Raw genomic sequence first — 16440 nt, 5'->3', positions numbered from 1 at the left:
GAGAACATGTGAACAGCCAGGGTGGTGGTGGGGGGGTGAGGGGGGAGACAAAAGGAGAAGGAGAATCTCAAGCCAACTCCCCATTGAGCATGGAGCCTGATGCAGGGCTGAATCCCATGGCCCTGAGATCATGACCTGAACCGAAATGAAGAGTCAGACACTTAACTGACTGAGCCACCCAGGTGCCCCAAAATCATTATTTTTTAATTTTTTTTAAAAGATTTTATTTATTTGACAGAGATCACAAGTAGGCAGAGAGGCAGACAGAGAGAGGGAGGGAAGCAGACTCCCTGCCGAGCAGAGAGCCCGATGTGGGGCTCGATCCCAGGACCCTGAGATCATGATCTGAGCCGAAGGCAGTGGCTTAACCCACTGAGCCACCCAGGTGCCCCCCAAAATCATTTTTAAAAATGAATGCAAAGGATTTAAATTGCCAAGAGTAGATCTTAAAATTCTCATTACAAGGGAAAAAATCTGCAACTACATATGCTAGTGGATGTTAACTGGACTTACTGGAGTGAACATTTTACAATACGTGCAAATATCATATCATGTTGACACCTGAAACTAATCTAATGTTAAATATCAATTATATCTCAATAAAAAACGTTGCTGTTTTTAGTTTTTAAAATGAATTGAAATTTTAAGATTAAACTTTCATGTTCAAGTTATATTATTTTGAATATATTACACATATCTACCCAAAGGAGACTATAGTTTTCAGTATTTAATTTAAACACATTAAAATAATTTTTGAACTTAAGATTAAGAGGGAAGCAGACTCCCTGCCGAGCAGAGAGCCTGATGCGGGGCTTGATCCCAGGACCCTGAGATCATGACCTGAGCCGAAGGCAGCGGCTTAACCCACTGAGCCACCCAGGTGCCCCCCAAAATCATTTTTTAAAATGAATGCAAAGGGTTTAAATTGCCAAGAGTAGATCTTAACATTCATGAGGAGATACATGTTTATAAGTGATACTGCTTAATACCATAGACTTAAAAGCTAACTATTCTTCATAACTTTAAAAATGCATAATACCAAATAATGAGTCCTTATATGTATGGCCTGAAAAATCCTTGCAAGATTATCTTTATTTATTCATTATGACCTACCAATTCCATGAACAATACAAAGACAGATATTATAAAGTATGGGAGGAAGCCACATATATACACAGTGCATTCATTCTGTACTGTATAATTCCTGAAAGTGAAAGGCAGAAACCTGGCCATACAGAAGACCAGATCATAACTAGAGTCTAATTTTTCCAGTGCAGGATATAATGACCTTAAACCTAATAGACTATTTAAAGAAAAACATCTGAAATTATTTCAACATAATAAATATGATTTTAACCATTTTTTATTTCTATCATAAGACAAAAACATTAGGTTATATGCTATAAATCATTCATTCCTTCTAATTCTTCAATGATTTTATGGATTCTATCATTCAAAACTTCCTTTTCATCAAAGACCAGTCTACAGTCTTACATAATTAGTAAGAAAGGAAAATTAACACCAAAAGACTTAGACGGAATCCACAGTCATACTGCAAATGTAAATAAACAAATGAACCCAAACCTCTAAAATTAGACAACTCTTCCTTGAATTTCTCAAGCAATCTACATTTCTTTTTAATGTGGAAACTCCTTGAACCTTCTACTTCATAAGGAAGGGTGATCCATACATTTATTTTAGTGGGAAGTGGTAAATAAAAGAAACTTGAAAAATATTATTTTCTCCCCAGTTCAATTCATTCTAATTCTGCAGCCATACACTGAAATTGAAATGAGTACCTGAAATACTAAGCATTGATTCAAATAAAATATAAAATAAATAATTTAATATTAAAAATCATATAGACATTTTGAGGGGCATCTGGGTGGCTCAGTTGTTAAGCATCTGCCTTCGGCTCAGGTCATGATCCCAGCGTCCTGGGATCGAGTCCCATATCGGGCTCCCTGCTCAGCAGAAAACCTGCTTCTCCCTCTCCCACTCCTCTGCTTGCATTCCCTCTCTTGCTGTGTCTCTCTGTCAACTAAATAAATAAAATCTTTAAAAAAAAAAAATCATATAGACATTTTGAAAATCATACTTTGGCACTGTTTCCTACGTGACATGGCTTTGTGCCTAGCCCTCCCCACTCTTTCACTTGGTACCCCTTTGATAAATAAAATTCACTTAAAATAATGGCACATTTCAGAGACAAATTTTTCTGATATGACTAAATTGGTATTTTTCAGAAAGAGCTAATCAACCTTAATTTAAAAAAAAGATTAAGTTTTCACTACTTTGTTTTGTACTGTACTCTTCCCAATCAAAATGTCACGATGAATTAAGTAAAATTACTCTGCGGTTTTCTTTTCTCATTCTATTATTCCACAAATCCTGAAGAGTTTCTCCACTTATTCACATAGCTATTCTAATTCAAAGTTCCTTTTAGTCCTCAAGAAGTTGGGATGACCCAGATGGCTCATATGAATACATGAGATCTCCCTGAGATTGGGACAAGCCATTATCTTTCCTCATGATGCTATATGAAATTAACGGAAGTGGAGAGGAAAATTCTGTAACAGCTTCTGTAATAAATCCAATTTTTGACAGCAATTATATAGATGTTAAATCTAAAGGACTTGTATACTAGATTCTGTTAATGCTGTATTTACACATGTGAACGGAGTAAAAATTATATCAAGCTAGTTTTTAAAAAATAAAGGGAAACAGATTACAATAATCAAAGATCAGAATGTTTGGAATTGAGCTGCGCAGAAATAGTATTTATAGTTCACTGGAATACAAGTTTAAGAATGATGCAACTTCCTACTGTAGAACAAAATAGTGTTCGTCTACGTTAAAGAAAAAATGTGAAACACTAAAACCCGAAAGGAGATTCTTTTTCTTATGGGGGACATCTGGTAATATTTGCAAGACAAACCTATAGTCAAGATTGAAATTAGCACCTGTTCCATAAAATTCATTTTCATGATTTAAAATAACCAACTAGAATTAACACACTATGATCGCATTGTGACAGAAGTGTATTTCAGCGGAAGACCATTTTAACGTGGCTTGTAGCAAAGAGCAGGCTTTGGCTCTAAAAATAAAAGGCAAAAGGAAGCAAACTCTGCAATTGTTTGAGGATAATAGCTCACTTCATAATCCATGAAAGGAGAGACTACATTTTTAATAGGACAAAGGTGAGACGTACAAGAGAAAATATAAGAAATATAGATAAAGACCAATTCAGGAAATTAAGCCAACAATATTAAGAGTTTCAGAGAAAAAACTAAAGGAGGGAAAGAAATGTCAAAAACTTAGTAGAAAAAGTTCCAGAGATGGAGAGATTTTCACTGGAAAGGGCCTATCGAGGTTTGTGCAGAAGTATGAAAATTCTCATGCCCAGTTATGAAATTCAGAGTAGGACTTGAGTGGGAAGGGTGAGCCAGAGGAATCATGATTTTCCATTATTAACTCTGATTTTTTTTTTTATTTTGGAGAAACATTAAATATTTAATGATAATAAACATTGAATTTGAGGTAATATTTATTTTCATATCCAATACATGGGCAAATATTTATAATTATAGTTAATAATTATAGCTCAATATTTCTAATTATGTATCCAAAACACCGTCTCTCTTGAAAATTGAGTATATTTACAACTAACTAAAATCTCAGTTTCAAGGGCTTCTAAAGTTACATAATTTTTCAGCAAATAAAAATAAATAAAGTTAATGCCACAATCCTGCTGTTGGACTTACATGTAGGCTGCGCCAAAACTTGCCAAAACTGAAACCACTGCATGAATATAGGACTGTCGAAAAATGCATTTAAAACCACCAGAATCTAGCCTGCAGGATTAATAAAGTGCACATAGTTACCTGCTGCGGGATCTGTAACCGCTTGGCTGGTGATGCCAGATGGTGGCTCCTGAAGCTGGTAAGTGGCGTTTGTGGACGGTGTGGTCGGGCTGGTGTTGCTGCTCGTCATATAATGGGCTGGATACGGGGAGCTATTATAATACTGTGCATATTGACCCTGGCCAAAGCTCGGATAAGATGGGTAGTCCTACCAAATCAAACCACACAAGAGTAATCCATCAGAGGATGTTGCTGCTTATTACTCCCTTTTCAAAGTATAACTATGTTTGTGTTTGTGGGTCTTCTCTGAATTCACAAAGGGGCACACAAGTACACGCAGACGAAGTGCCCAGACTTGCAAACAAATTTGATGTAAGATCAGACACAGTCTTCCTATGTCTTCTAGTCCTTGATGCATGACCATGTAAAATTGAATAAATCCAAAAACCGAACACTCACCATGGAAGACTCTTAAAGTGATTTTTAAAAGAAAAAAATATATGTATTTTAAAAGGTTTAGGTAAAATGTCACTCACAGTAGAATATAAACAGATCTTTCTTTATATAAGAAAATCATCTTGCCTTTTAAAAAAAATTTCTCAAGTTAAACTGGCTTTTAAAATTACCTGCTGTGAGCTGTTAAATCCAGAGGAATTTGTGAGTGAATTATTTCCTGTGTATAATCCTGATGATGTTGTAAAACTGCTACCTGAAACAAAATGAAAAGAAATATGGTTGAAAAAATATGCAAGAATAATGTACCTGTAAGAAATCATTATTTCGATAATACAGAGTTGAAATTCATTGCAAATGCATTTGGTTTCTCTTCAAAACCAGAATCCGCCGCCATGACAAAAACGGTGTTTTCTTAAAATCGTTGACAATTTTAGTTCCACTATATTGCAAAACATTAAAGAATACAGAGATTTAAATTTCTGAGGACATGAGTAACTCATATAAAATTATGGGCAAAATTTACATTTGTGCAAAAAAATATTAGACACTGTGCTTTCCATTTTGGTTTGTGAAACACACCAGGATTTTTTCATGGCTTTACATTAAATATGCTTAATGAAAAATGATGGGACTTGATGAAAGGATCTTTAAAGTTCTTGCAGGCTCAAAAACTACAACTACTTTCAAATACTTTCAGACTTGCACTTGTCACTATAATGGCCTACTGAAAAAGCTGATCATTTCATTACACAGAAGAAAAAATGGTAGCCCTTAAAAGTATTTGATAAGACAAGGACCAAAGAGGGACACGATCAATGTTTTATGTATTACATGTGCTCTCTAGGTTAATTCTATTTGCTGAATGTCTACATGTGTTCAACAATAAACAGTAGTCACTGGGCAGGATAAAAACATAAAAGCAAATCTCCGTTCCCTCTCTTGTTTTATTTATTTATTGTTAATTTATTCAAAGCAATACTTTCATTTCATTTTTGAGAGAGAGTGTATGCATGTGAGTGGCAGGGAGAGGGAGAAGAAGAATCTTAAGCAGGCTCCATGCCCAGCACTGGACTTGAGGCGGGGCTCGATTCCAGGATCCTGAGATTTTAAACCAAGAGTGAAATCAAGAGTCCGACGCTTAGCCAACTGAGCCATCCTGGTGCCCCCATAATATGCTATTTCTGATGATCATATTAGCAAAGATTTTGAAAATTTGAGGGATTGGCAAATGTGTAAACCACGGCATTCATACGCTACAAAGCGGGAATTTACGCACAACCTTTCTGGCTGGTCTCTTTGGTCAATGATTAAATAACTCAGCCAGCCATTTTATTGCCCGATATTTGCTGTGAGAAAAAAATGCATGGATTTATACAAAGAGATCATTAGCAAAGATGTTCTTCAGTGCTGTTTTTAATAATATAGGAAGCATTCCCAAATCCTTAATACATGTTATTCAGGAAAGGGAATATTATGAAGACATTGAAATGGTATCATAATGATGTTTAATTACATGGAAAATTTTTTCATATTATTTTGCTAGAGTAAAAATGAAAACAAGGAAAATGTTTGGATGATTTCATCTGGAATATTTTTGAAAGCATACAACATTTTTAAAAAGCACAAAAATCTCAGAAACATTATCTATGGAAGGGCATAGCCATTGGTGACATAATATTCACGAAGCCAAGGCACATTTTAGACTTTTCGAGTCAGAAGCTGTGTTGCTTCTATAAACAGAAAAACCTTTTCTTTTAATTAAAATTTTATGGCCAGTCAACATGTTGGCAGTTCAAGGAGAAAGTCTTCAATGTGAACTAGCTCTTCACAGATGCTTTCTGGTATGATGCACGAGTTAATCCATGCCAACTACTTATTTGCTACTCAACAGTTAAGTACTACCTCACGAGTCAGAAAACAGGGTTTCCAGTCATCACTTAGGAGCTGTTTGGACTTTGGACAAATCACCCAACCACTCTAAGATCTAACTTCCCCACCCATGAAAACTCTACTTCGTAAGGTTCTTCAACAGATCAAATGAGGTAATGTTTTGGAAAGCATCGTGCCCAATCTACAAAAGCACACCAATGTTAGAAGCTGTTATTGTTTATCTCAGTAAACATTTCTAAAATTCTCCACTGCATTTCTGTATCTTTTCTCTCTCCTTACTTTCCCAAACTAGATAAATAGGACTTAATCTCTTTGCATATCTAAAATTCTTTTCCTACTTATTTATCAAACATCTCTGAACTTTGAAAACCTGATCCAAGCCTTTGTTATTTTTATTAAGGGAAAATATTTCCTAAGATAGTTTCAAATTTGGTTATCACAGACTCATATTTGAGGTTTCTTTCTTTGTGACTTCCAGGAATACCAATTGTTCAAAGTTCCCATAACACCCATCATAGATAAGCAAAGAGCTCTCGCACTAATATTTATTCTGCCATGAAAACTGGGGCTTCAGACAAGCTTCCCCTATTATTGTCATTAGCATGGGACAATCACAAACTTCTAAACATATATTAAGTGCTGGACTTGTGGTGGTAATTACATGGGGATAAAAGAATGGCTGAGATATAGATTGGGACCTCACAGGACTTACCAGAATGACAACGGTTTTTTTATTTTATTTTTTTAAGTACTGGACCTCACGGGCATGTGACTCACTCTGTATTTATCAGCGAATAATTAATCAATATTGATATTTTATATATAAAGCAAACTTACACTGAACAACATAAACATGCCTTGTAAAAATAAAATTTAAATTTCTTTTGGATAAGAGTGCAATATCAATACTTCTTTAAACTTTACTATATACATTTAATAGGAAACATTACTTGGGGTTATGACTTGTTACTTTCATTTAAAACTGCACATTTCTAGGTTATGACTTGCTACTTTCATTTATACTACACATTTTTGAACAATAAATACTGACCTCAACAATCCCTATCCACCAAGAAAATGAGTACAATATAGAAAATATATTTTTAAAATGGGTGTTTTCATTCCATAAGTTATTCCCTGGAACAAAGTAGAAAAGGCCACGGAAGCTATATTGGCACATACAGGCCACTGAGGTATGACCAAGTAAATCACAGTTCAGTACTTGAAATGGTACCCAAGTGACTTTCCAGACTTAATGCTACTTCTAAGGCTGTACATTAGCCGGAATTCAACATAAGTTATAGTCATTTACTGGCTGACGGCTGGCCGAGATTCCATTCCATTTAGTACACTGCAGCAGGCTTTAATAGCACTCCTGAGGCCTAGGAGACTTAATGCAACTTACAAAAGGGTCTAAGTTACTTCAGGGAGAGGGGTACACACTAGGGACTCAGGCTCAGGCAATACTCATTTTTCACCACCAGCATTGGATCTGTAGGGCCACACCACCTGCCTTCATGTAGGACTTAGGCAAAGAGGGTGGCTTTCAGTCTAGGCCACCAGCACTGGCTTTCTGCGACAGCCTCCTTTACTGGATTCCTGCCCATCTTCCGGCCCCTCCAGTTCATGTTCCACAAAGGTAGAATATTTCCTCTAATGTGCATATCTGATCTTCTCACTCCCCTGTTTTGTTTTTAACGTAACTGTTAGTGGCTTCCTCTTGCCCTCAGGATAAAATTCAAACTCCTTCCCAGAGCTTATTTATTAGACCCTGATCTGGTTCCAGTCTATCTTTTGGACTTCTCTGGTTTCGTCCCAGGAACCTCAACCCAACCCAGCCAGATACACATTCCAGCCTAACTCCACACAAAGGAAGCAACGTGTGGTTCTCTTAAGGCGGCTTTTTGCACCTCTTACTTCCTCCCCATTGCATCCTGACTAATATCTCATCAACTTCATAACTCAGCATGGACTAGAAACCTTTCTTCTCAAACACCTTCCCCAAATTCCCCTCTTCTCTTTCCTCCTAAGCCTGGATTACTGAATCTCCTGTCTATCTGTCTACCTACCTACCTCCCTCCATAATGTATACATAGTATTATATAAATTTATATATACTTAGATACATTATATATTTATATTATATAAATTTATATATAACTTACATGTATAACATATATTTATATATTTACATTTGTACGTTTGTGTATAATTTATTGTACAAATTTATATAATAGGCACATTAATTTATATATATTTATATACATCTAGGACTACTCATCAGTATTTTAAGCTAATTAGTATTAATTAATTAGAAAATTGATATAAATTAAATACTCATCATGTTTTTTAAAAAGATTTTATTTAATTTGTGAGAGAACACACTTGCATGAAGGGGAGTAAAGGGGATGGGAGAGGGAGAGGCAAACTCTCCATTGAGCACAGAGCCCATGCAGAGCTTGATCTCAGGGCCTTGAGATCATGATCTGAGTCTAAATCAAGAGTCGGACACAACCGACTGAGCCAGCCTCAAATAATAACTACATTTAAACTCATTAGTCCCTTCCCTATTAAACAGGCTAAAAAGAAATCTTAGAGCTTATAGAATTGGATGTTTGTAGTCAACCCATACAAACATAACCAGAATACAAAATAGAGTAACAGTAAAGATTGACAACGTCCCCTGAGTACTTACTATGTACTAGGAGTATGTTCCTCTCTTATATGACTTATCTAAACCCAACAGCTTGATACTACAGGGAGTATTAATATTCCCACTTTGCAAATAAGGAAACAGACGGTAAGGTCAAGATCATACAGCTTTAGTGGGGTAAAGGTGAAATTTGAACCCAGCTCTGTCTGGTGTCAGAGTCTACACAATGCTCTCTCACACCCTCTTACCTTTTCTATATAGCTTTATAGAAGCCCTGAAATTCACTCTAGTTTTCTACAGGACTAAGAAAACATCAGAAGCAAAATAGATGTACATAAGAACAAACTAATAGCACTTAAAGGTTACTGAGTGCTGGCTCTGAGCCAGTAGTTTCCATGTTACAGCTCCCTGGGCCCTCCCAATTGCTGCCCTGTGAAAAGAGAACTCACACCCCACTTTACAGATGGGCAAACCACCAAAGATTATGAAGAGTATCCCGGGCCACCTGGCCCCAGAAGTTAGGTTCCTAATCCCCACAGTAGATTACCTCTCAAGGCAATTGGGACCAGGGTGGTGGTGGAGAAGATCTTGGGAAAAAAATTTTTTTTTTAGCATATCCAACCTACAGCCAAATGCCAGGCAATTGTCGGGAGGTGTCTGTTAAAAGGGACGTATCTACGTCCCACATTAGACAGAGGAATCACCAACCATCTCACTGAGGTAGAAGAGGGAGCGTTTGACCTAAAAAGCCACAGGTTTATCAAACACCTCAAGTACCTGCGACTGTGTTTTATACCAATTCAGCGGGTGTTTTTGTAGTCGCTTCAGAAACACATAACCAGTACAGGCTTGCTTTTTTCCTCTAAGAAAGGAATCACACTCACCAAGCATTTCTAGAGTGGAAGCTTTACAGAGACTGTTTGGGGGCAGTTTGGGTCCTTAAGCCGTGCGAGAGCTCGTAAAGGGAGGAGAGGGTTCCAAGGCAACAGCTGATCCCACGCAGATCTGGTGCCCATACCACCCGGTGAATTTCACCAGGTCAGAACACCAGAAAGCAATGGCAACAGAACCACCGCAATGCTCCTGAAAAAGTTTCAGTGTCTCACTGCGAAACCCACTTCCTACACTGAGCAGCCCCGGGAGGAGAGGCACGTTTGAGGAGAAGGCTGCCCTACCCCGGGGTTAAACATGGATGCTGGAGGGGGAGAGAGGGCAAGAAGCGACGAGGGAAAACAGACCTCCTTTGTCCGTTTGAGGATCCATCTGCTGCGAGTTTCTGTTTGATTCACGAGTCTTCACTTTTACCTTAGGTCAGAGAACTAGGCTTAATATTCAGAATTTCTTTATCAAAAAAATATAAAAGTATTCTCCTTCCTAGAGACAAACCACTTTACACGAAAAGCCACTTCCAGGTAAAAAAAGAGCAAATATATTGTATAATAAAATGCTGTGTATTTTATATAACAGAACGTTACAAAAATTCGCCAAAGTAGAAAGAATTCCCACTTAGAACTCATTATTTCTTAATTAGGGAGTTTGACAGGGATAGGTTCAAGTGAAGGTCCAGTAATGCACAGTATAATTCTTGGTACAGTTTGGAATTAAGTTACGCTCCGAGCGGGGTGGCAGCGGAGGAAACTTCCTACCCAGTTGTTAAGACCAAAATCTTATCTACTCAAATAGTTCACTAATGTGAAAAATCATAGCAATACTTTTTTTGGCAGAGAGGGGAAAAGAAAAGAAGATAATTTTTCCTTTCAGAATACCTCTAAGACACAAAGCTACTCAAGTGAACGAAAGCATCAGGTTAGTTTGGGAAGGAAAATACAACTGCACAAAACAAACAAACAAACAAACAAAAAATACAAAAAACAAGTAGTGTGTTCCTGGCATGTGGTGAGGGAAAAGTGCCCAAAGGAGAAGATCAGAGAGTGAAACGTTCTTAGAAAAGCAAGGGGAGAGACGAAAAGTAGATGAAAGAAGTTTCTTGATCATTTAAGAAAAGATTAACAGTTCAGGAAAAGACATGACATTCTTTAACTGAAAAACCCAAGAATCTGGACATTGAACATGCTAATAGGAACATATTGTGGCACAGGAAACATTAGAGGGTAGAGAGGGTGGGGGGAAGCGGTCACACATGTAAGGACATGTATGTTCATAAAACTGGGCCTGGAGAAGGGACATGGGGTTTGGAGAGGAGAGTTTGGGATGGATACTGCCTAAGCTCCTTCATCCACAGTCCGCTATGTTAATTCAGGACAGGATCCCTGGGATCCTGGAAACACATCAGACTCATTCCTGCTCCTCTCCTCTCAAGCTTCCCTCTAAGTCTGTTTCTCATCATCCTTCAAGGCCTGGTTCAAGTCCTAGCTTTCCAATAAGCTTTCCCTGACAAGTCGTCTCTGCACGGATTTCACTTTCTGGGAATCCCAGCTTGCTAACAGAAGCCATGGAATTTGCCTCTTTGCTAGTCTTGCTTCTATCCTTTGTTCCTTAGATTCCTGTGCGGTATTTCTCCTGCCTGCCTCACATGGAGACGGATAAGCCATGGCTGATTCATGCCTTTGAAGGGTTTCATCCAGGTTCCTGTGAGAGAACCGGTGCTTGAGAATTTTAGTTCAGTGTGGTAAGTGACAAAAGGGCCCGGTAATAATACACCTGTCCTAAAAATCAGGTGTATGGACTGGAGGAAGACTTTTAATCACTTTTTTTGTGTGTGTGATGATGGTGGTAATTATGGGCACTTTGGAAGGTCAACTTGAAAGCCAATAGACATCACAAGAGAAAAACATGTTTCAACTTCCTTATTTGTTCAGCAGTGAAAAAAAAAGGGGGAGAAAGGAGAAACAAATTAATAACAGCTTATTTCTCAGATTTTATCTAAAGAACACACACTTTAGTGTTTTTTTTTTTTCCTTGAACTAGATGGTGTATAAAGGCTTATCTTTAAACACTAGATTACAGACACTACTTTAGATTTAAATTAAAGAAAATTAAATTCAGGCTTGAATAAACACCCTTCTGGAAGGATTTAAAATATTTCTAAATCTCCAAAAAGAAAATCTATCAAAGTTTCAAATCAAGTAAGATTTTTAAAATTTATTTTTAAGTTTTACTTATTTGAGAGAGAGCACTAGAGAGAGCATGAGTTGGGGGGAGGGGTAGAGGAAGAAGCAGACTCCCCGCTGAGCAGGGAGGCGGATGTGGGGGCTCAATTCCAGGATCCTGGGATCATGACCTGAGCCAAAGCAGCCGCTTAATGGACTGAGCCACCCAGGTGCCCTCTGTTTTGTTCTGTTCTGTTTGTTTTGCTTTTTAAATGATCAAACAAGATTTTAAACTGATTAAACTTCATGGATTTTGAACAGCTCATAAAATCTCACCAGTTTTAGATGTTTAGTACCACTGGATCCCAGAGATGGTACAAGGATGTCACATCCCTATAAATACCACACAGGTGTCCTAATAGAAAACACTGATCTTACCACACAAACATGGGCCTCCTAAGAGGCTACTATGAGCTCAAATATTGGCATCCTGTGGGTATATAATGAAATTAAGAGACTTGCTTGCATGTCAGAAATTTCATATTCAGAATGCAATAATATTCTGTTTTTACAGTCCATTTATGTTTTGGTATTTCCAGCCCATTTTTTTCTCTGGTTATTTCCACCATCAGACGGTGAGGTAGCTGGGGCAGGGATCCTTCTCCTTTGCCAAGAAACAGGGTGAAGCTACTTTCTCTCATGCACAAGGACTCTCAGGGAATGACCACTGTCTCCACTTTCAGGTCACTGTAACATGCCATATCCCACCGTTCAGATTTTCTGATTCAGTGACATTGAAAGTGAATTGTATATTCTGAAAAGTGGTCTCTTAATTTCCGGTTACACTAACATCCTAGACAGTAGAGACAAAGGCACCTGAAAAATTTAATGAATACATTTGCCATCAAACCATCTCATTTCTAAAAGACTTCTTCCTTATAACTCTCCTGTAGGCTAGCAAGTAATTTGAAAAGCACATTATATAAAGATGCCCACAGACCATGGATCACAAAGATTTTGCTTTCCTCTTGTCACTGTCAGGGGTTTCTACAGAGAAGGGTGGTGGTCTCGTCAACCGTAACAAACACGAAACAGTCTTGCTAGAAGGCCCTGTGTGGGCCACGCCATTTTATAGGTACTAAGCAACTATAGTTTAAAAATAAGCCACCCTCTCAGAACCTTGATTAATAAACCCCTACGAAGTTAGCATATTAAGCACATAGTTGATCTTGACACACTCCATAATTTAAAGTATCGAAGTTTCGTAAGTGATTTAACCTGGAGAATACTGCCCAACTAGAACTTCAAAACACTTAGGAAAAGAAAAGGCTAACATGTAGGTCAAAGGTCTACTTCACAGAGAACAAGGACTCACATTAAAAACCAGAATCCCAGCCAACCTAAGAATGCTGGGACCTGCTGGGGCCTGTCTGTACTCCCCATGTCTGAGAGTGTTTCCTAGCACTTCCTCGGCTAGCAGGATGCTATTTGCCCCTCGTGTATTTTCACAGAAGTCCATTTGCTTTCCTTCCCTGGCCTCTTTGCCATGGGCTATGTCCATCATCAGGCGCGATCCATGCGGCAGAAGTTAGCGCAACTCCCCGGGGACAAGCCTCTGAAAGCCAGATGGGTTATTTAACACCAAAGTTTTCCCCCTTTCTTACAAGAAGGATTTCCAGCAACCAAGCTTTCCTTTTTATCCCGGTAACAGTTTTTATATTCCAAAGAGCACTTTTAACTTAGGCAATAAGAACTGGAAAGCCTTTGCATTTACCTTTCTTGATCTAGTTCTATATACTTTAACAATCCCTATAAAAAACAAATTGGGTACTGATCACTGATGACCTATGGCGACAGCTGGATTTCCACAAAATTTGGTACAATTTTCGATACCCCTTAGTTGCAATAACACAAGATGCCAAAAGAGCTAAAATGGAACATTACTTTAAAAAAATCAACGTAAGCATAAAAAAGTCCTCGAATGCAAAAAGGCCATGAACTAAAATATCAATGTGACTGGACTGGCAAAGAAATTAAGGAGAAATTCTGAACACCAGCGCAAGCTGCAGGAGTGATTCTGCAATTCTAACTGTAACATGTCCTTTCATGTCAGAAAGTATAAATCTCAAATGCTTTTATCACAGCAGATTCTAAAAAAGGTTCCTTAAAACCATGCAGTTTGGAGTTTGCTATTTTTTTCTTTTTGAAAAATACCATTTCTATGGGCAATGAAAAACTTTCAAAGTGCATTTTACTAAGCAATTTTGAGCTTCTAAATGACTCGTACACAGAAACACTTCAGCTATATGTTTAAAAAGCCCTGGACGGGCAGAACAAAGGAAATAAGGATGGTTTCCCTCATTAGGTTATTATTAGATCATTTGCACTGGATAATGAGCCCCAGATAAGGCAGTGTGGAAAGCTGCACAATCGTGAGCCCTGCACGTACCTTTTAACAAACCCCCTGTCTTCCTTTTTTTCTCCCTCACGGGTTTAAACCCCGATCTGTTTAACAGAATGAACAACACAATATACAAAGAGGCAGTCAGAATTTGTGTTGTTTTCTTCTCTAAGTGAGAGCAATAAAACCTAAGGAAAATAAACAAAGCGAAGTTTCCAGAGCCCTCCGGTTTTCAGGCGTGTGTATCTGGGTAGCCCCTCCTATCTATCACCGCCACTCCTGACACCTTCCTGGTGCAGAATGACAGGAATGCCCCGCACCACAACTACTATTCTGGAGCAATAAAACACTCAGAAAAGGACTGGATACCCCCACTCTCATTCTGTGATGCCCCCAACCAGCTCCTCCGACAAGCACGAACACTAGGGAAGACTGCTTTGAACAAACCACGATCATACACTAACCAAGACTGTTATTATGCTAAATTCCAAATTCACTTCTCCAAATGGAGAGAGTGAGGGTCCTCATGAATCTTAATCTCTAAACTTCTTGGTGGCATTGACCTCTCCACCTTTAACAGACATTTGTATGCTCTATAACTGATACCAGGGATGAAAATATGAGTAAAGATGATGACTGCCCGTAACCATCAAGAATCAACAGGACTAAGTTATTTGGAACACTGGGTTTTCCTCAAAGCTGAGGTTCAGTTCATTGAACCAGTCTGATTTTAGTTTTTTGTGTGTGTGAAAATGTTTACACTTCCTTACCTTAAATAAACTGCCAAACAAACTGTCATTTTCTGTATGTGACTCACCTTCCAAATTATGAATGCAGTTTCTTCTTTTCTGTGCTAGATAGAACTCTGAGCCTATACTGTATGGAATGCAGGGGTAAAGGAAGGGTGATGCAATCAACAACTCTGGAACGTGCGTTTAAAAAAAATAACAGTTTGATTTCAGGCCAATTGCTTTTTGTACATAAAAGGATGAATAAAACTAGTTTATGACAAACTGAGCAGATATTCTGGGAAATTGGTCAGTAAGTCAAACGTTGAAGGAATTTCTCCTCGGAGGATTTTTACATGGACACATACTTACTCATACATACTCCCCTCCCCCCAACACACACAGGCACACACAACACCCCCGCTTCACCATCTCAGTGCCCTCAGACTGGCCAGCAGCATTGGAAACACTCCCTACACCACCTGCATCATTGACCCAAAGTCTCTCCAGGCACCCTGCGTCCAGTCATACTCAATCATTCAGCTAACTAATTTGCACAGACTTTTTCAACAGTGTGTGATGGAAAACCTCCTCACACAATACCAAAGTGTCTTCCAGAAATACTGAGGCTGATCCTGGGAGCAAGAAGGTATCAAATTAAAAGCAAGGCTTTCGCTTCCTCACGGTGGACCCTACAGCTGTCTACAAACAGTAACGTTTTGCTTTCCTCAGCTAAACTTAAGTTTCTAATCCTCCACTGGAGGTATAAGAGAGACATAGAAAAGATAAATAGAATTTTCTAGCAATCCTGCAGCAAAAGCAAAGGCGACCGAATTTCCCAATCCATGAGATTATTAACATCATGGGTCCCCAAAAAAAAAAAAAAAAAAAAAAAAGGGTCATTAGCATCAGTGCATATAAAGCAAAAATTCAATGCTTGTTTGGTTTACAATCTGGTATGTACATGATCCATGGAAGCCTACCATAACAGAAGTGCTAAATGCTGAAGCTGGAAGGATCCAGAAACATCACCTAGACCAAACATGGAAGCAAGAATAATGTAGTTCATAAGGCTTGGCAGTGGCACATCCCCACATATTACCAAATAAATCTGTCCAGTAAGTACCATGAAAGTGTTAAAAGTACAAATAGTGCTGAGAAATGAATTATCTAGGGACGTTTGGGTGGCTCAGTCTGTTAAGTGTCTGCCTTCAGCTCAGGTCATGATCCCAGGGTCCTGGGATCAAGTCCTGCATCAGGCTCCTTGCTTAGTAGGGAGTCTGCTTCTCCCTCTTCCTGCTGCTCACCCTTCTCCCTCTCTCTGCTGCTCACCCTTCTCCCTCTCTGTCTCTGACAAGTAATTAAAATCTTAAAAAAAAAACGAATTATCTGAACAATT

The 16440-nt window shown here is 38.3% G+C and overlaps 1 protein-coding gene across 1 annotated transcript in view; it reads right to left on the bottom strand.

Moving 5' to 3' along the window:
- Window positions 1-16440, bottom strand: part of EYA1 (EYA transcriptional coactivator and phosphatase 1) — a 178046-nt gene that overhangs the window by 108007 nt on the left and 53599 nt on the right. Inside the window, exons 8-9 of the mRNA XM_046013512.1 lie at window positions 4490-4572; window positions 3885-4071 (exon numbers count right to left, since the gene is read on the bottom strand). Of these exons, the coding sequence (XP_045869468.1) occupies window positions 3885-4071; window positions 4490-4572 (270 nt within the window). The remainder of the gene's footprint in view (window positions 1-3884; window positions 4072-4489; window positions 4573-16440) is intronic.

This window comes from Meles meles, chromosome 1 (genome assembly GCF_922984935.1).
Source record: "Meles meles chromosome 1, mMelMel3.1 paternal haplotype, whole genome shotgun sequence".
NCBI lineage: Eukaryota > Metazoa > Chordata > Mammalia > Carnivora > Mustelidae > Meles > Meles meles.
This window is presented reverse-complemented; position numbering and strand designations above follow the sequence as displayed.